The sequence below is a fragment of the Elephantulus edwardii genome, unplaced genomic scaffold, assembly GCF_000299155.1.
Source record: "Elephantulus edwardii isolate Elephantulus edwardi_28Jun2011 unplaced genomic scaffold, EleEdw1.0 scaffold00210, whole genome shotgun sequence".
NCBI classification, from domain to species: domain Eukaryota; kingdom Metazoa; phylum Chordata; class Mammalia; order Macroscelidea; family Macroscelididae; genus Elephantulus; species Elephantulus edwardii.
In genome coordinates, this window is record NW_006399960.1 from 5,408,019 (window position 1) to 5,429,694 (window position 21,676).

At 36.7% G+C, this 21,676-nt stretch overlaps 1 protein-coding gene across 1 annotated transcript in view; it reads right to left on the reverse strand.

The window, feature by feature from the left end:
* MED14 (mediator complex subunit 14) overlaps window positions 1-21,676 on the reverse strand; it is a 99,549-nt gene that overhangs the window by 29,697 nt on the left and 48,176 nt on the right. The window contains exons 14-21 of the mRNA XM_006897522.1: window positions 20,354-20,548; window positions 19,129-19,263; window positions 16,543-16,619; window positions 6,567-6,727; window positions 6,336-6,482; window positions 4,574-4,665; window positions 3,470-3,622; window positions 2,973-3,242 (exon numbers count right to left, since the gene is read on the reverse strand). Of these exons, the coding sequence (XP_006897584.1) occupies window positions 2,973-3,242; window positions 3,470-3,622; window positions 4,574-4,665; window positions 6,336-6,482; window positions 6,567-6,727; window positions 16,543-16,619; window positions 19,129-19,263; window positions 20,354-20,548 (1,230 nt within the window). The remainder of the gene's footprint in view (window positions 1-2,972; window positions 3,243-3,469; window positions 3,623-4,573; window positions 4,666-6,335; window positions 6,483-6,566; window positions 6,728-16,542; window positions 16,620-19,128; window positions 19,264-20,353; window positions 20,549-21,676) is intronic.

Consider the following 21,676-nt stretch of genomic DNA (forward strand, 5'->3'; position numbering starts at 1 on the left):
TGAAGGAAAAAAATATTTTCTTATCAACTTCTGACTCAGAAATGTGGGGACAAGTAAAAGTTGTATGTCCACATTGTAACTAACTTCAAACGCTTCTTGGGAAAATTCTCATTCAGTCAGAATTCTTACTTTTTTAAGCTAGAAAATATGGCAGAGGAAAATTGAATAAAAAGATTAAGGTCAACTGTATTCTTTTTTTCTTAAACAGCTGAGACAGCTTTTCTTTTATAGGAGGTCATTAGCTCTGGTGGCCTAGTGGTAAGAAGCTACTCTGCAATCCGAAAGGTGTGTGGTTCAAATCCACCAGAAACTCTGGAGAAGGCACAATCTCCTCCTGTGCCAGTCGGATCCAATTTGATGGTACACAACAAGAAAAGAAAAAAAAAAATTAAGCCTGGCTATTAGAATCTGTATCTCTAGCACAGATTCTCTTTCTTTTAATGTAGAAATACCTCTAAAAATACAGACCATAAACGTATCAGAATTACTAGAAAGCTTTTTAAAAAGCTTTTAAAAGTCCACATTCTGATATCCAAGTAAAGATGATGGATTCATAACACACATATTTCATTTTCTCCCTTCAACCAATTTACTAAAACTATAGGAGGAAAAGTATTAGGTCACAAATATAAAAACAACAGGAAGAAAGCAGACAGCTAAGTGGTAACTGAATTACTGATCTGAATTTCCAAATTGAAAGAACCTATTCAGTCACATATATAAAAAGGAATTAAATTATAAATTTGAAGTTTCAGGATAATAAGGACAAAAGAAAGGCTGTGGTTGGACATCTGGGCTGTTTCCATGTTTTTGCAATGATGAATAACGCTGCAATGAACAGTGGTGTACAAATCTCCATTTGTGCCTCAGTTCTAATTTCCTTGGGGTATATTCCTATAGTGGAACTTAGTAGTAGATCCTAGTAGTGGAACACAATTAAGAAACTGTGGTACATTCACACAATGGAATACTATGTACTCTGGAGCAATGATTTTGAAAAATAATACATAACTTGGGAGAGACTGCAGAGTACTATGCTGAATGAACTAGCAGTCTCATAAAGACAAATACCCCATAAGACCATTATTATAAAAATAGAAGGATAATTAGTATAACTTTTATGAGGACCCAAGAAGGGAATAGGTGGGAACAGAGGGGTGACGATGGGTAGGGGCAAAATCACAAGGTTGCACAATTTGGTGGGTGGAAGAGTGGGGGAGGAAATGGGAAGGATCCAGTGGGGACATGAAAAGACAGAGTGATGGTGGGCATAGTCCAATGGTTATAAAACATGGGAATGATTCTCTGAAACACATTGTGAATAAATAAGAGGGTGAAACATAATGTATACAAATTTTGTAAGAAAACCAATATAAAATAAAAACTTTAAAAAAAAAATAAAGACCATTGAAACTTCCTTAAAGAAACAACAGGTTTTTAAACAAAGGTGTCAGAACTGCAACAATAAAGCATCGCAGCTTTTATAAAGGAATGAAGCAGGAAGACAATGAAGTAAATGCCTTTAAAATTCTTACAGAAATAACTGTCAACTTAGCCTACCTACTCTCTCAATTTAGATAAGAGTAAATTAAAGGATGTTTGCAGACAAGCAAGGTCTCAAACTCCCTCTCTGAAAAAGCTGTTGTAGAAGATACTCTACCAAGGTGGGTAAACCAAGACAGACATTTTATAAAACACAATGTATGGGAATGATTTTATGAAACACAATGTCAATGAAAGAAAGTGTGATACATGCACAAATCCCCAAATCCACTATGTACATGAATGAAACACAATGTATATAAATAATTATGTGCATACCAATTAAAAAAAGACAGGGAGTATAAATGTACTGGATTGAGTAAACAGAACTGAGAGACAGAGTTTATTAACAGAGAGTTAGTGACAGAGAATTAACACTAAGCAGAAAAAAAAATTCAAGGATTAATTGTTGGGGGAAAAAAATGAAGAAGTATACAGTCATGGACAGGATGGCTCAGGGAATGTTTATATAATCATAATAATACAAGCACTAAAAAATTATCTTATCAAAATTATCACCTACTATAGAGTAGGTCATGTCTCCCCAAAACATGTGTTGTAATCCTCACTTCTATGCCTGTGGTTATAATTGCATTTGTGTCTATACTTAAGACACATCTAACCTTTGTTAGGCCGACAGCGTGACTGCAGTAATAACTGTGTCAGAGATGATGAAGATGGCACAGGATAGGACAGGATTCCTATCTGCTGTTCTGAAGATGACTGTAAGTTGTACTCGACTTGATGGCACCTAACAACCACCACTACCATTTTGCAAGAATAGGAAGAAAAGTATATTCATATACTAGAAAACGCTTTAAAGAGGGAAAAGAATTTGTAAAAAGAATTACATCTAACCTTCCATTGTGACAATTAGACAATGTTCTCAATTGAAAAGTAAAAAATTAAGTAATATAAGCCCTCTATTTCACCCACTCCCTCATGCAATGCAGTGAGTCAAAACTGACTCATGGCTTGACCCTCTAGTGAGTTTTCAGAGGCTGTAATTTGCACTAGAGGAGATTGCTCATTTTTCTCCTTTGGAGCCACTGGTGGATTCAAACCATCCACCTCTGAGTTGACAGCTCAACTCCCTACCAACTATGCCATCAGAGCTCCCTGATCCCTCTATTTAGAGATACAGATATAAATACCAAGAGAAACAGCTATAAAAGTTGAAACAAGGATCTCTTGGAAATAGGAAAATGTCAAGAATGTCCTGGGGACTATTTTAAACAAGCCTTTTGGAATGAAGGGAAAGGACTTATACCATCTCATATACAGTCAAAATCCTACTTTATCAGCACTTTGAGGTCAGACATTAAATTTGTTCAGTTTAGGCAAGAATCTGCTGCTTTCCCCCTCAAAGGCATTGCTTTGGAGAACATTTTAATGTTTATTCATGCTGAATATGCTATCTAATCTGTTACCTTTAGTCCTGGTGCAGGATAAAAACCTTCAACTAATTTGCTATTATCAAAAAGACTATAGGCACCATCCCGTATTGCCACAACACCTCGACTCCGGCAGTATATATCGATGCAATACATGTTCCTGAAGGCCAGTCTGATGTGGGTGGATGACTGCGGCAGAATGGAGAAGCACTGATACGCAGTGTTGGTTCTCTGGGTCAAGCCCAACATTGGCACAGTGGGAAGCTTATTGATGGCATTTAATGGAGCCTGAGTATCAAATAGTACCTATAATAAGGAACAAAGAGTGAGACTGGCTAGATTCCACAAACTCAAGTATCAGCATAAATGAGGCAGTGCAAATTACACCACTGTGTCTACTTTGGATCAAAGAAAGAGTCAAGATACACAAGACAAAGGCATCAACTCTAGTTATTAAATCTACATGAATTTTTGAGGAATTTTGTACAAGATACTGGCACTGAGTCTTAATTAAAAACAGAAAAAAAATTTACCTGTAATAACTGAACCACGTTTGGTGTTTTGTTGAACATTTCTTGAAGCTGATGGAGGATGGTATTGTGACAGTTACTGCAACCTGAGTTTGGGCCAACAGTTCCCAAAGAAATGTGAAACTTCTGATGTATGGAATTCCACTGGATACTAATCTAAATAAAAGAGAATGCTATGTTTCAGAAACTGAGAAAGTAAAGATTAAGGGGGGGGGGAGTTCAAGTACTTAAGCAAATGGCCTAAGAACTAAATGAGGGATTTTATTGAGACAAGTAATAAAAGTGGACCCTGCTTCAGATATGCTGTTAATGTGGATCAGTATACGCACTGATTATACATGTGCTAGATAATACATTTTTAATTAAAAAGAGACATGATTAAAGAAAAAAAGTGTAATGATACTTTATTTTGAAAATTATCATTGCTATTTCTTATTTTTTTCTTAAACTGAAGAAATATCCTCTCAGTACCATCCACACTGAGCACCTTCATTACGTGCATAACACCATCTCTAATGCAAGTACCTTTGGTCAATAGATTTTAAACATTCAAGTAACTTCTGATATTTAACCTGAAAGAATCCAATGAAAACCCAGGGAGTTGAATTTTTATACTAAATCACCAGCACTTTATATATTTTGAGGGAGGGGGTTGTGAAGAAAGCTATAAATTACATGGGATACTTATTAAGGTTAAGATGAAAAATGGTAACAATAATGTTACCAAAAGCAAATACATACAAAACTGTATACACTCTTCCTTACAATAATCATGCTGCCAAGCAGATTTTAAAACGGTGAAGAAAAAAGTACAAATGCCAAAAATAATGCATTACTTTGTCTTAACTTTCAAGATCATATATATCTCTATCCTATCATTAAGAGCATTGTTTCTATTTTACATTTTAGTGGATAAGGGAAGATATTAAATCAACAAACTATTTAACATTTTGTCCAGATTTTTATTTGAACTACTGAATAGTAAGTTTATTTGAACTATTAATAATAGCTCCCACACGTTGTTTTCTGTTTTTTAAGAATTTACAAGGACTTTCAGGGTTTTAATTCAGAGACTTAGTTTTAGGCTGCAATAAGTCAATTACTCACTGAGCTTCCCTTGGTGGATCCATAACACAAAATAAGTTTTCTGTAATTATAAACACGAACTTCTGAGAAAATATTTAGATGAGCAGGTATGTCTAAACAGAAAGGGAGCAAGGAAGAGATTAAGATTATGCGTGCAAAATTTAAAAATATACATCTGAAAAAAGGGCATTTGGACACCTATATCTAGATACTTCTCTAAATACAAACATATTTTATGTCGATTCTGCCAATGTCTGACTATATGAAAGTCTGTGATCCCATAGTTTAAAGGAGAAAGCAAATCTCCTTTTATTATTTTACTCTAATGATAAACCTAGATTCAATTTTTTCTCTTGTTAATAGATTTTTTTTCTCCACTGAAAAGATTGGGTTTTTAAAAAAATTCTGAGTGATAGTTTACAAAGCCATTTTTTCATTCAAGCAGTCATACACATTTTGTTTACAAATACTAATTTCAACAACCATGATATACTTTGCTTTTCTCACTTCCTGTTACTGTTATTTTAATCTTCTATACCTCTCTGTGACCTTCCTTTCTTTAGTAATACTGTAATTATTCCTTTATTAGATTCTGACTTTCCTTTCACCCACCTTAATATATGTCTTTTATGTATTTACTAATTTTTACTCCCTTCTCCCTCCCTTGTCATCTGCAATAACAGACTAAGAATGATTCTAGCTGTGTGTAAACCTTCCCTTAGCTTTTTATAACAGTGTCTTAGATTATGTTTGTCCTTTTGTGATGGATTAATTTCCCTTCACATGATGTTCTCTAGATGTAGTTATGGTAAGTAAGTAAATGTAGATTCTTGCAGCACTTGGACTACAGGTCAGATATAGGCAAGGGAGGCAGAGGACAGGGCTCTTGGACTGCATCCAGTGGTTAGACTGGCTGCTGGGGTGGGGCTGGGACCATGGGGCCAGGTTATTCAGTCCAGTGGAACAGTGAGCAAAGCTGGGCATGCTCCACTCCCTTCTTGCTGAGTCACTTCCTCTTGCCACCCCCTCAGCCACCACCATTGCCAATCATTTCACAGCAGCAGCAGTGGCAATAGGAAAACTGGAAGCGAGGTCCAGTAAGGTTCTATTATGGTCTAATATCCTAATCATGTAATAGATTATTTCCCAAAATATATTATTAAGTAATGTATACATATTTATGTAATACATAAATTTAGTTCTTAAAAAATAAAAACAGCACATTTTTATGTGTGTTCCCATTTCTACAAAAGGGGCCAGGGAGTAGGCAAGACATGCTGAAGCAGTACAGCATAGTGGTAAAGAGGTTCCATTGGCTATGTGAAGTTTTGCTAAATTTTTTAAGCATTTGACTTTCTTCATTTGGAAAATGAGTAGTACTAAATACCTACCTTATGGGGTGGTTGTGAGGATTAAATGAATTAATATAAACACACTCTCAATAAGTATTAACTTTATTATAATATAATCTACAGAGGTGTAAAAAACTTTGAGTACAGGGAGGGGGGAGGGGTTTTTGCGGGGAGAAGGGTGCAACAATGAATGAATGGAATCCCAAAATCTCTGTAGATGTTCATTGAAATGAAAAATAAACAACCTAAATTAAAAAAAAAATACTATCACCAAATTGAAAAAAAAAAATTATGAGTACATAAGAGGATGAAAGCCTAAGGTGAAAGAGAGATTTCTTTTTCATTAGAGTTTGGTGGGGAAAAATTATTTTTCTATGTTTTACCTTCTTTTTTCTTTTTTTTCAATTTAAAATAAAGATTACCAAACATACCTGGTAAGGAATGTGCAAATTCCAACACACACTCATATAATCGTGCAATACTATTCCAGTCATTAAGGAACATTTCAACTACTTTTCGACCACCAACAGGTTCAGACAACAGATTTTCATATGTCAGATAAACATGCCTGGATGGCCCTATAGGATTAAAAGGGAAGATTAATAATAATCAATACTTAAAAATCCAGAAATATCCAAAGACAAAGCTGTGAAATATCTCACCTTGCTCCCTGGTAGAAGTGCCATTAAGAGGACAATTTGCAAACACTAACTCTGCCACCCACGTGCGGTTATTTCTACCTTGTAATCGGAAAGTGCAATCAAGAAGAGAACGGTCCAGAGCCTTTTGGGTTTCCTCATTTACACCCTTACATGGAGGGATTCTGGTGAAAGACAGCATATGAAGTGCACTTTACATCACAAAAAGGCAAAAGCACAATGTACATAATGATAGGCACCTCACTACTAAAGTGTCTTCTGCAAAAGAAGGAAGCAATTCACAGCATTTAACCCACCATGCAGTAATGAAAAAAATCACAAAACCTATTAAAAGTGCTTAGTGGCCAATACAGCAAGTATTTGTATGTCAAATGCCTCCTACTATAAAACCATATCTTGGTCACTGACTGCCATGAAACAATTCTGGGTTTATTATTCCCTCCTCCCCATCTCATATAGGTGATATTTATCATAACAAATGTTCTAAGAGTTCTACATGTATTACATAATTTAACATATATATTATCATAGACATCAAAGGGTTACATTAGCTTTGATGTCTTAAAAATAATTTGTTTTCCTACTATCTTTCTCTTGCAGCTTTACAGATTATTTTGCCATAAAATGTTTTTTAGTAATACTCATTACCTGTTAATGAGTTAGTATACCAATAGATGAAGTAACGATATATTATTAAATGACACACAGGTGGTTGCTGTTATTGCTAAGGGCCTTGGAGTGAACTATGACTCATAGTGACCTTGTGAACAACAGATCTGAACCTTGCGCTATCTTGTCCTTGACATGCACACTGTCAACCAGTCAGTCACTGTGTCATCTTGCTGGAGGTCTTCACCTCCTCTGCTGAGCCTTTCCACCTTCCCAATCATGCTGTCCAGGACCCTCCTAACAACATGCTCAAAGTATGTGAGACAAGATGGGTTGTCAGATAAGGTATAATGATTCTATTTACAATAAAAACTAATAACTGCAAGTTCTCTTACTGAGAACATCCCACCTATGACATGGTTTATCAATTTTTGCACTACTGACATCTTGGGTTTGACAATTCTTTGTTGCAAGGGATTATCCTATGCATGAAAGAATGTTTAACAGTACTAAGACACTACTATATCTTATCTTCCTGTCTCCTTCCCTGAGTTAGTGATAACCCAAGATGTCTCCAGGCATTGCCAAATGATCTCCTCTCAGGGAGGACAAAATTGCCTCTAGTGACTTAAAATAAACACCAATGACTTAAATAATTTAAAAGAACAGCAAAGAAATATTGTAAAAATTAAAACTGGGGGGGAGGGGAAGGAAGGGAAGAAAGTTGTAAGGGCTGCATATAAACCGAATTAAAAGAATGGTTGAACAAAAATCCAATCTGCTCTGTAAATTTTCACTCAGATCACACACATAGATACACACAGCCTAAAAGTTAAAAATCATTTAACCCAATAACGAAATGTTTTCAATCAGTAACAAACACTAAAACTTCTATTACATATACAATTTTTTAAGTTTTTAAAAAGTTAATCATTCATGGCCTATACTTTTAATCCAGAAAAATTGTGCACAACTTTATTTCGAGTAGCTATTACAGAAATAATATATAATAGATTTTTTATCTGTATACTGGGGACTTGTTTGCCCTGATCCTCAAAAGTGTAATTCAAACCTACAAGAGTTACAAAGTAGTCAATTCAGACAGATTCTTTTAGTATCAATTTTGATATCTTCCTTTCCTATAAAATAGGTTTTTCATGAAGTTGATCTACTTAAAAGCCAAGATTCCCACCACTTTATGCTCTCAGAGAAAACACGAACCTGAAAACAAATTGTGTCAAGTTCTTAATCTGTAATACAGATATAATTACAAAGAACTTGTAAATATTTACCTGCTTTTAAAGTCATAAATGGAAAAGAGAATAAAACTATATACAGATTTAAAAAAAAATTCCATCCTCCTAGCTTGATCATATGAGGAAATAAAACCAGGTTTTCCTGGATGCAGGGACGCTGATGCAATTATTACAATCTCAAAATAATACAAAATATTGAAGTAGCTTTTACTATTTACCCAAAAGTAAGACCTGAGAAAGGTTTCCTGGACAGTTGATTAGTCTTATTTGCAAACTTCTACCAATTTTAAAAGCTACTCCTGACTCACCCTATAATTCTGAGTACTGAAGAGACTGAGGAGCTAAACTGCAGGCCTCCAAGGCAAATGCTCTTTTGTTAGCAGGACATAAAATGTTTCCAGCCTACAGAGTATCAGTTCCAGCCTACTGTGTGTCAGTTTCATTTTTAGTGGTTTTAAAAAGATCATTAACCACCTTATCTCCCTGTAGTACGAAAGCAAAGAGATCAGTGAAAGTGCTGGTGTATTGAACCAGTGAAAGTGCAACTGTACTGAAAAGTGAAGATACTTTAAAAATGGTTGCCTGTCCACACTAGCAAGGACAAGCTAAAGCTTGTAACTTCAAAAAACAAACAAAAAAACCCCAAAAACAAAACCACCAACAACTGTGTCTATGGAAACAATACAAGAGGCAAAGAAAATCAAATGGCTGAGATAGATTAAAAACTTTGGGATAAAAGATCACAATACCATTTTGCCTGTTACTGTAATGTTACTTCAGGAGACAGAAGTTTGTTCAAGTGCTCAAAACTAGGCACCATGAGCTTGGTGCTCCTGAAAGGTATATTCCAAGCCTCCTTTGTGGTTAAGGATCTTTCCAATCTGCACAAGGTACAGAGTCCACAAACCATAGACACTTCCAGAGGTAGATATAATAAGGAAATCTGCTCAACAGATTTCAAGGAGATAAATCTGAACAAGAACAGATAACACTTTCAGCAATGAGAAAAAAAAACAAGCCAAATCTTAAAGCTTTGAATTATCAACTCACATTCTTATCAGATATTAACATATCTAGGACTAAAAGCTTAAGATTTCCTGGAGATTAAATGCTTTAGTTCAACTACATATCAGACTATGTAAGATTTCAATGTTTAAAAATCTTAACCTTTTTTTTCTGCCTCACTTTTCTATACCCTACTCCAACACTGGACAGCATTTACAGGATAAACATTTGTCCATTTCTATGTATTCTGCTTTATTATTACTAATAAAGAAAACAGACGCCAGGAGTATAGTAAAGACTTGAGGGGTGGGCAGGGAGAAAAGTGCAACAATGAATGAATGAATGAAAAGCCAAAATCTCGGTAAATGTTCATTAAAATAAAAAAAAAATTCAAAAAACAACAAAAAACATGCACCCCCAAAAAGAATTGTTCCACTGATGGTATTAAGAAATCTAATGTGGTTTAAACAAAACTTCACCTCTGAATAAAAAAAAAAAAATTATTACCCTGGAGGACATTATGCTGAGTGAAATATCCCAGTCACAAAAAAGACAAATATGGCATAATGTCACTGTTATAAAAGAGGATTAATATACGGTTGGGGGAAATTGAGAAAGGGGATAAATAATGTATACTGCATTGAAACAGATGAGGGAGAGTACAGTTTAAAAGTTTAAATAATATCATTAGATATTATTGTTATGAAAGGATTCCAGAACAAAGGTGGAGTGGACTGAGGGGGAGGGATTGAATAACAATGAAAAAATTTTTTCTTTTATTTTTCAAAGAGAAAAGTAAATTGGGGTGAAGGGTGGGCAGGGAGAAAAGTGCAACAATGAATGAATGGAAATCCAAAGTCTCTGTAAGCTTTCATTGAAATCAATTTAAAATAAAAAAAAGAAATGAAATAAAATTTTTTTAAAAAAATTGCTGAGATTGAGGAGGGGGATTACAAGATGGCGGCTGTGGAGAGTGCAGTGTGAAGAGTAGAGGAACAGCAAGGTGTATAGAGACGAACCACTAGAGAGACCTTCAAGCCTCAGAGAGACCTATCAACAAGGTGTAACTTTCAAAGTAGGAATCTGACTCAGAACTTTTGTTGGAACAATTCGCTTCAGAGCTACAGGAATATAGAGCCATGCTGCAGGCCCAGCCATAGCTGGAAGCCTCCAGGCAAGCTGCTATGGGACCCATCCCCAGGAGAAAGAAGGTTAGCAGAAAAGTAACTGAGTTCTCTTAAGCCTCACTAAGAGCAAGTGGGTCTGTTGGAATGTCACTGAGTTTTCTTGTGCTCTTGCTGAATGATCACAATTGGGCGGGCTGGTAGGAATTTTTGACTGGGTTTTCTTGGGCACTGAATGCTTGGGAGAGCACCCAAAAGTGAGCCCATTGGTGGGAATTTGGATGAGTTCTTTTGGGCCATGCTGACTGCCCAGGAACAGGTGGGTCTGTGGGAATTTATCTGAGTTTTCATGGGCACCTTCAACTGCCTGGGAGAATGCCCAAGAGTGAGCAGGCTGGAGGGAATTTGACTGAACTTTTGTGGACACTGCAAATGGACCAGAGGTGAGTGGGTCAGTTGGTGGGAATTTGACTGAGTCTTTTTGTGTCCTGCTAGACCCAGGGCCCTGCTGGGACAGGGGTCACTGAGCAAGGGCACCTGGGTATGGGATGCTGGGCAAAGATCGCTGAGTGAGAGCCACTGAGTGGGAGACAGACAGCTGAAATTTGAGTCCCTACCCCAATTGTGAGCACACTTGGACAGGTGAGGTCTCAGTGAGGTCCTGTAACTGGTTGACCAGCCCCTGTGGTCGCCCCACCCCGTATGCCTGCCCCATCCCTATTCGGCTCCACACTGGTGCCCACACATCCAGTCCATCAACTTGCCTTTAATCCGGAGCACCTTGATCTGACTTACCTACAAGAAGCTGCTCTCAGAGGCTCTGGACTGAACTTTCCCTTGAGTCATAAGTTCAGAGAAAAACACAAGTGCGGTAGCAGCCCAACTGACTTCTAGAGCACTGTCTTCAGATCAAGAACCTATCAACATCTTGAAGAAAGCAAGCTATCCCACACAATACACAAGTGCAAAGTAAGATGCCATCCCCAGAAAGTGACACAATATCAATGGATTTCCTAAAGCCAGAAAGTCCAATGGAACTTTCTGACACAGAATTTAAAAGAGAAATGGTTGAATATTTTCAATGGATGAAAGACAAACTTGAAGAATTACAGGATCCTACAAACAAAAACCAGCAGGAGCCAACCCCCCACCCCAAACAATCCAGAGCAATGCAGATAAAACAAGCAAGACATTAACAGCACTGAAAAACAAGAAACCACGAACTAAAATATGACATCCAATATTTCAGATGCTGTCAACATGATGGAGGGACACATGAGCAGAGTTGAAGAGAAGGAACACAGAACTAGTGAAATAGAAGATAGAATTGTCACCACTGATATGCTAAAGTAAAAAGCAGAATCAAAAGGGAAGGAAAAAGAAAAAACCTAAGAATAATGTAGGACACCATCAAGAGAAATAACATGTGCATCACTGGAATCTCAGAACAGGAAGAAGCAAGTAAAGGCACTGAAAAAGTTGTGGAAAATTTCCAGGCATAATGAAGAATGAGAGAATATATATTCAGGAAGCTAAGCAAACACCATATAAAATAGACCCCAAAAGAAAAACACCAAGGCATATCATAGTTAAATTTGCCAGAACCAAAGATAAGGAGAGAATCCTGAAAGCAGTGAGGGAGAAACAAAGAGTAACTTATAAGGGAGAGCAGATAAGATTAGGTGCCGAATTCTCAGCAGAAACCATGTGATCAAGAAGAGAGTGGCAGGACATATATTAAACACTCAAAGAACACAATTGTCAACCAAGAATACTGTACCCAGAAAAATTATCCATCAAATATGAAGGACAGATCAAGATATTCCCAGAAAAACAGAACGAAAAGGAGTTTGTAAAAACAAGACCGGCATTGCAGGAAACACTGAGAAATGTCCTTCTTACAGAGGTACCACAGAAAGCAGCATGGACCAAAGTAACTAGCAACAACAAAAAAGAACTCAACAAAAAGATCACAATAAAACCCTGCCATTCAATAATCACAATGAATGTGAACGGTTTGGATGCACCACTGAAGAGAAGAAGAGTTGCAGATTGGATAAATACCCAAAATCCATCAATAAACTGTCTATAAGTGACACACCTGATAAATGAAGATAAAGAAAGAAAAAAAAAAAAAAAAAAAAAAAAGATGGGAAAAAAATATACCAAGCAAATGGCAACCAGAAAAATGCAAGAGTAACGATATTAATCACAGATAAAATAAATTTCACTGCAAAAACAATCACAAAGGACAAGGAAGGTCACTATATAATGCTTAAGGGGTCAAAAGAACAAGAGGACATAACAATAATAAATATCTATGCACCAAAAGAAAGACCTGCAAAATATATAAAACAAACATTTAAGAAAACTGAAAAAAGAAATTGAGAACACTACTATAGTAGTTGGAGACTTCAATACACTCCTCTCTCAAGAAAAGACAGAACTACCAGAAAAAAACTCAACAAAGATGCTCAAGAATTAAACCACACAATAAACAGACTCGACCTCATAGATATTTTTAGGCTAATGCACCCCCCCCCCAAAACACAATATACCTTCTTCTCCAATGTGCATGGAACATTCTCCAGAATAGATCACATTTTAGGTTATGAGGCAAGCATCAATAAATTAAAAAACACAGAACTAATACAAAGCATTTTCTCAGACCACAATGCTATAAAATTGGAAAATAATAACAAGACAATAAAGGAGAAAAAAACCCCATATATTTGGAAGCTGAACAACACTCTGCTTGAACATGAGTAGGTACTAGAAGAAATAAAAAATGAAATGAAAGTTTCTTGAAACAAATGACAATGAAAAGACCACTTACCAAAACCTCTGGAAACAGCCAAAGCAGTAATCAGGGGTCAATTTATAGCAATAAGCAAACATATCAAAAGGCAGGGAAAAAAATGACCATTGATTCTCTAACTCAACATCTCCAACAAACTTAAAAAGAACAGCAAGAAAACCTGACATCCTCTAAAAAACCTGAAATTATAAAAATTAAAGCAGAAAGAAATGAAATAGAAAACCAAAAAACAATTGAAACCCTTAACAAAATTAGGAGTTGGTTCTTTGAAAAGGTAAACAAAATGGACAAACCATTAACAAAACTAACAAAGAAAAAGAAGGAAAAGACACAATCAGAATAAGAGATGAAATGAGCAATGTCACAACAGAATTAACTAAAATAAAAAGGCTAACACTGGAATATTATGAAAAATTATATTCAAACAAATAAGAAAATCTAGAGGAAATGGACAAATATTTAGAAATTTACAACCTACCTAAACTGACACCAGCCAAAATGTTCAAAATCCTTAGCTTTGAGAGAGATGCAAATCAAAACAACTATGAGATACCATCTCAAGGAGATATCATGTCACCCCAGTAAGAATAGCAAAATTTAACAGAACAGTCAACAACAAATGCTGGCAAGGCTGTGGAGAAAATGGAACCCTTATTCACTGTTGGTGGAAGTGTAAAGTGGTGCAACCACTATGGAAGGCTGTATGGCGCTTTCTCAAAGAGTTGGAAATAGAAATACAATTTGACCTAGCAATTCCACTACTGGGAATTTACTCTAAAGAAACCATAACTGACATCCAAGCAGATATATGTAAACTCGTGTTTATTGTGGCTTTGTTCACAATAGCAAAGAGTTGGAAACAACCTAAGTGCCCATCAACAAATGAATGGATAGAGAAGCTCTGGTATATTTACACAATGGAATACTATGCAGCATTGAAAAACAGGGAACTCATGAAATAGTATTCAAAATGGATGGCCCTGGAGGACATTATGCTGAGTGAAATATCTCAGTCACAAAAAGGACAAATATTGCATCGGTCCACTGTTGTAAAATGGGACTGACATCAGGGTTGAGAGAAGAGAGAGAAGGAGGGGAGGAATAATATATACTGCACTGAACAGATGAGGGAGAGAACTGTTTAAAGGGACATATGATTGGGTATTATTGTCATGATAGGAGTCCAGAATGAAGGCTGCACAGTGGAGTGGACTTGAGAGGAGGGACGCATAACAATGAAAGAGTTTTCCTTTTCAAGGAGAAGAGTGTATTGGGGGTGGAGGGGGTGGGCAGGGAGAAAAGTGCAACAATGAAGGACTGGAAACCCTAAGTCTCTGTAAAGTTTCATTAAAATTAATAAAAAAAGAAAAAAAAATTGCTGTACAGTTAAGCTAAGTAAAAGAAAGTGCTTTCTCTTATACAGTACTATTCATATGTTCTCTTGAGTACAAGAAACGGAACACTGATTTTCCCACCAATTCCCATTATGCAATCGGCTCGTTCACCCTGAAGACTTTTTGTAGGTCTGGTGTTAAGATTAGCCAGTCAAGAAGGGGAACCTTTAGTACTAATTCTTTATCTAAAGCAAGTACAAGGGCATACAAGCCTCAAGAACATGTGTACATGTCCATATATACATGCATGTATGTGTGCATACACAAACACTTCCTCCTAGCTCCTCAGCAGGGAGTCAGAACTTATCCTTCCCATCCTCAAGAAAAACAAACTAATTCCCAAATAACACAAGTTAAAACCCTCTGCTCAAGTTGCAGAGGTGCTTCCTCTTAGCAGATAGTGGAATTCAACAAATAAAATTTGTTTATACAACTTTATAAGCAACATCTAATAAAACATACAAAAAAGGAAAACAAATAGCTCTCTAGCTTTGCAATAGTTCACACTGGGATCACTTTAAAAACCACATGCACTGCATTAGTATTACTTTTAAATACCCTTAGGATCCTTGTCCTCTAACCATTTAGAACCAAGCTCTCCATCTGCTTTTGTAAAAACTTTCCTCTTATCTAATCTACTACCCTAGCTCAATTACCATCACCATAGTGATGCCTTTATCTAAAACTGTTATCTGAACTTGAAACACATCCCTACAGCCTCAATTTACCAAAGCCCCTTCAAAGTCACATCATCTTCTGTGTTGGAAAATACTACCAATATTCAACCATCTGCCCAAGATTAAAGCTAAGAGTCTAGGGAGCTCTGGTGGCCTAGTGGTAAGAAGCTGCACTATAATCCCAGAGGTATGCAGTTCAAATCCACCAAAGGTTCTGCTGGAGAAGGTGGGGCAATCTCTTCCAGATCTGATCTGACAGTACACAAACAAAAAATAATAAAATAATAATTAAAAAGAATGAAAAACTAAGAGTCACCTTTGTCACATTCCCTTCTGCTCACCTCAACATTAATTCACCAACCTTTGAATGTGTCATTGTCCAAGTTCTTATGGAACATCACCCTCATCCAACCTACAAACATCACCACCATGAAACATTTTGGCAACTGGTTTCACTACTTTACTCTTGTCTTGTTCTAATTCATTCTCCATATTACTATTTGAATGAGCTTTCAAAAACATAAATTCAATGTCAAATTCCTGCTTAAAATCATCTCATGACTTTTTACTGTTTTTAAGAAAAATACCAAATTCCATAAGAGCACTTAAATCCTGCAAAATCCTTTTCTTATTACATCTCTCCTACCTCCTACCATGCTAAACTTCTTTTCATTTCAGGAAACCAGTTTGCTCAGATGCAGTAGTATCCCTTCATGCCATGGCCTCACACTTCTACCCTAACCCTACGTTCCTCTGGTTAACTCTTGATCTCTCCTTCAGGGAACTCTTCAGGATTTCTGAAAGGGCAAGTCCCATTGCTTTATGAACCCACAGCATCTGAAAAGGCCCTAACAGAATTTTACCTTGACACACAGTGGACTGAGAGAAATACAGGGGGGGAAAGCCATCCTCAGATAAGTGGATCTCCACAGGCTAAACAGAATCCTGTCCAGACTTTAGTAATTCTATGTGTAAGTCCAGGATATCCACAGGTTCTGAACTTTACTTTATGCTGCCTCATGGAAGGAGAGAGGCAGCCCTCGGGCAGTGTGACTATAAGGTATACCATCAAATGAGACAGATGATAGGTGCTTACTTTAATAAGCGGATTACATGACTGAAGCCATCACCTTCCATTTGTACTCCTTGATGTGGGATCTCCAAATTGGACAACTGGAAAGAGGAATACATATTTATATTAGATCATAAATTTTATAAAAGAAGCTACCCTTTTTAAGTATTATTGTCTCTATTCTCAGAATTTATAGAGTTCTGTCAGTATAGTCCTTAATGAGTTATGCTACTAATCCAAAGGTTGCGTGTCTCTGGTGGTTCAAATACACCACTTGCTTCCCAGAAGAAAGTTGGGCATTCCCTTCCTCTTGTAATTTACAGTCTCAGACACTCAATGAAGTGTTGCTATGAATCAGAACTGACACAATGGCAGTGATAAGACATTGGTTCTCATGCTAGCTGTTCTTCTCCAAAGTATATGCATTAGGTATAAACTGTATCCTCATCCTTTATTTTCCCAAGAAAGTAAATCCATTGCATTGAAGCTCAAAACTGCCCTCGACCCTACTCTCTCCTTGTGAAAAGAAAACAAACAAACAAAAAACCCACCACATCCACAGATGGCAAAGCTTCAAAATTTGAATGATTGGTCATCCAAATGAAAATAAAACAAACAAGCCAAAAAGCCCAAACAAAAGGATTGCCACTGAGTAGATCTCAACTTACAGTAATCTTATAAGATAGAGTAGCACTGCCCATACAGTATTCAAGGTTGTGAATCTTTAGGGAAGCAGACTGTCTCATCTTTATCCCATGGAAGAGCTGGTGGGTTCAAACCTTTTGACTAGTAGTCAAATCCATTGACCACTATGCTAACAAGGCTTTTTTATTTCCAAATGGAGAAGTTATAAAGAATATTACTTTATGGGTATAGCTTTTAAACCATTATGCCTGTTTACCATAATTTTGAATCATAGTTGTATCTCATTTCTAATTATAACAGCATATTCTAGTTCATAACAACTCTGAAATATATTTCTATTTTTAACAAATAAAATTATTTTCTGTGTGAAATCTAAGAAAAAAAAAAAAGCTTTCCAGTGCATGCATTATGCATTTACCCAGTTCTGAAAATGACATAAAAAGATTAATGCAAGGATAGTGCCTAAAACACTGTCCACACAACTTCATTGTTCACACAACTCCAGGTTACTAGGGTATGGCAGAAATCCACTTGCCCGACCAATGAAAAGTGCTTGCCTTCACTAATTGTTTCCAGATATTCCATAACAGATTATTTATAACTTCTTTGTTCCAGAATTAGAAGATAGCTACGTGAATGATTTTGCTCTATTAACCTGAAAAGGGCAGAAGTTTAGCAAAATAGCTGCTGACCAAACAAGTCAGCAGCCTACTTAGGCCCAAGCTCAAAAACAGTGTGAGAGAGCTTTAAAATGTTCCTACTATATGAACAGGGAGCTCTGATGGGCAAGGAGTTGTACTGCTAATCCAAATGCAGGCAGTTCAAATTTGCCAGTTGCTCCATGGCAGAAATATGGTTGATCTACTCCTATGTGATAGTACTGTCTCTGAAAACCTGCTGGAGGGTCAGCCCCAAGTCATTGGAATGTAACAACATTCTATGAATTGAGAAATGCTGGGGGCATAGTCCATAGTGTACTCTCCTGGTAACCAAAACACCATACAACGCTGGCAGTACAAATACACCATACACCAACAGCTCTGCAGGAAAAAGATGAGTAGGATCCTTCCATTCAGATTCACCACCTGGGAAACCTGGTAAGTCAGAAGTGACTTGCCAGAAGTGATTTTGAGTGAGTGACTCTATGAATGAAAGAAATATCTCTGGAAAGACTAGTTACATCTCAGTACAAATTATTTTAAACAGAAACTGTGTTTGCTTTTGTCTATAACAGCTAAAATTTTTACTGAAAGAAGTAGTTATGTTTTTAAGAGCTTGACTGAGTTAAACAGAGGACCATGGAATGCTCTTAAGTGCTCTATTTGAGAAACAGATACAGGAATACAGAGAAGCAAGGCAGAGGGGACAAACATGCAGTCTATATGAGTACTAAAAAGATGTACAATTTTGGGAATTCTAGCCTATGACTGGTAAAGAGTGAGTGAAAATGCAGGGAGACAGGAAACAAATGCATTCCACTGACCCTAGGCACTACTGAAAGCTTGAATCCACCACTCTGTGACAGTAAAAGAGGCAGTTTCCTCCCACAAGGATTTATCACCTCAGAAACTTAGATACTATGTATCTTCTCTTTTCACTGCACAACTAGTAACATTTATTTAAGCAATCTAAATGACATAATGGGAAAAAGTCTAGGGACCAAATCAAGTAGATAGGAAGCATAGCTAATAATATCTAAAGGTTTAACTAATACTCCTATAAAAAGTATACAAATCAGATATTAATTCTGAGAAGCTTTTGTATTTTTTAATTGGGAGAATTTTGTTTCCATTCCCATAAAGAACAAAAGGCCCAGAATCTTAATTCATACAGACGAAATAATTTTAAGCCATGGTAAAGGATTACAATTCTTGTTCTCTTAATGAAAATCCATGTAGCTTTAGCAATGTATTTGAAAAACCACTCTCATGTAGAATACTCAAAATGCTTTTAAAAAACAGTTACCTCCAACCGAAGTCCAACAAATGGCATATTTGTATCACACATAGCAACAAAGTGAGCTAGAACTTTATTGAAGGCACACACTTCTCCTGATCGTTTGGTTTTCTTGGGTTCTACTGGACATGGATCACCAGACAACTAGGATTTAAGCAATGAACAAAAGTGAGTTTTTAAAAAGTTACATTTACTTAAGGCAGTTAAACTGTGGTTAACAATGTTCAGGGTCAACCAAACAAAAGTAGTATTAATTCAATAAACTACTTACTGAGTCAACACTGGGCTAACCACTGGTAATTCAGCAGTAGTGTGTTATGTGTTAGGCAGATAACAAAAAGGTTGGTAATCTTTCTATAAAGATGATGCTGAAAGTGAAGAAGGAAGCCCCTGCCCCTCCCAAAACTGAAGCCAAAGCAAAGACATTAATGGCCAAGAAGGCAGTCTTGAAGGGCATCCACAGCCACAAAAAGAGAAGCTCCATACGTCACCCACCTTCCGGCGGCCTAAGATGCTGAGACTCCAAAGGCAGCCCAAATACCCCCGGAAGAGCACCCCCAGGAGAAACAAGCTTGACCACTATGCCATCATCAAGCTTCCCCTGACCACTGAGTCAGCCATGAAAAAGATAGAAGATAGCAACACACTTGTGTTCATTGTGGATGTAAAGGCCAACAAGCACCAAATTAAACAAGCTGTAAAGAAGCTCTACGACAGTGATGAGGCTAAAGTCAGCACTCTGATTAAGCCTGATGGAGAGAAGAAGCCCTATGTTCAAACTGCTCCTGACTGTGATGCCTTGGGTGTTGCCAACAAAATTGGGATCATCTAAACTGAGTCCAGCTGGCTAATTCTAAAAATAGATTTTTCTCACCAAGAAGAAAAAGGTTGGTGGTGCGAATCCACTAGTCTAGCCACTTAGAAGGAGAAAGATACGTAATCTCTTTCCATAAAGATTTACAGCCTTGGAAACCCAATGCAGGGTCACCATGAGTAAGTATCAGCTTGACAGCAGTGGGTTTTTCTTTTTACTGTGTGTTTAACAGGTTCTATTCTAATTATATAAAAAGAGAAACATATTAAAGAAAATGAAGACAATTTTGTTATGTAAGCCTTATTGTTGCCCAGTCTTTTACAAACTCTAATTATTGCCAATATTGAAAACTGCTAATGAAGCCAAGAAAGTTAATTTAATGAACATAAATTCTGTGATCATTTCTATATGTGAACGTACCTTACGCTTGGCACCAGTTCTCAGGTGTTTTCCAGCTTTTGTACGTGCAACAACATCCTGGATGTTTTCCTTGAACTGCTGGAGCACGAGTGCTTTGGCAGGGCTGTCATCACGATCTGTACTGTTCACAGACAGGAAGTAGTACTTGTATGCCAGCTGTGTGGGTTTATTAGGAACCTCTAACATCTCCACAACCTAAAAAGGTCCAAATCAGAGAAACTCAGAGGAAATATAAATATATGCTGAATATAAAAGCAAAGACAACTATGTTGTTATTGTTTGGGGCATTAAATGGGGTTCAACTCACAAGCAACCCTAAAATGATACGAGTAGAAATTCCTAATGGCAGAGTCCACAGCCTGTGGTGCTGCTGACCACATGTCTCTGGTCGTTCAAATACACCAGTGGCTCCACAGGAGAAGATGGGCCATCTCCTCCCATTGAGATTTACAGCCTCATAGTATTTTACAAGACCTATTCAGCTCTGCAATGGCAGTGGAGTCAAACAAGCTCAAGAGCAGTAAGTGAGAGAGGGAAATGCCCCATAAGGTTTCCTAGGCTGTAATCCTTTTCTTTTTTTAAAAAAAAACTTTTAAATTGTGATTTGAATGAAAGCTTGCAAATTCTTTTTCATTTAACCATTCATATACATTTTGTTCTATAAAATTAATTTCAACAGCTTCAATGTACTAGTCACATTTTTCCCACATCCTTCCTGTAATTCTGACTTCCATTAATCATTCTACACTTTACTGTATAATCTTTAAAGAGCAGATCACCAGGTTCTGTTCCCATGGAACAGTTACTGTGTTTTAACTGCTGGCCTTTTGGTTAGTAGTGGAGTACATAACCACAGCACTCTATGCTTCTTAAAGCAACCAAAACCTAGGGGAAATGGAGCACTTTAAATTATTAGCATCAGATATTACAAATATTAATATTTTAGCTTGTAAACGGAAAATAGTTTATACCTAAGTCCATTAAGTATAGATTTTCTCAAGTTTTAAACTGCCTTGCTGTTCTCATTAACCACTAGTAAGTCCTTAAAAAATTTCATGGCAGAGAAAAATGACCATTATTTTTCATATTTGGAAAATACAAAAACCAATCCCGATTTTTACCCATTGAAAACTGTGGTCCCTGTAAGAATAATAATGCCGAGCATTGTCCTAAATACATGAATTAAAACATTTTATCCTACTAATCCTGTGAAGTAGGTATCATTTATATTCATTTTACTGAAGAAACTAAGGTTATTTGCCCAAGGTCACAGAAGTTTGGTTCCAGAGACCATATTCTTACCTACTATATATAACAGCTTAC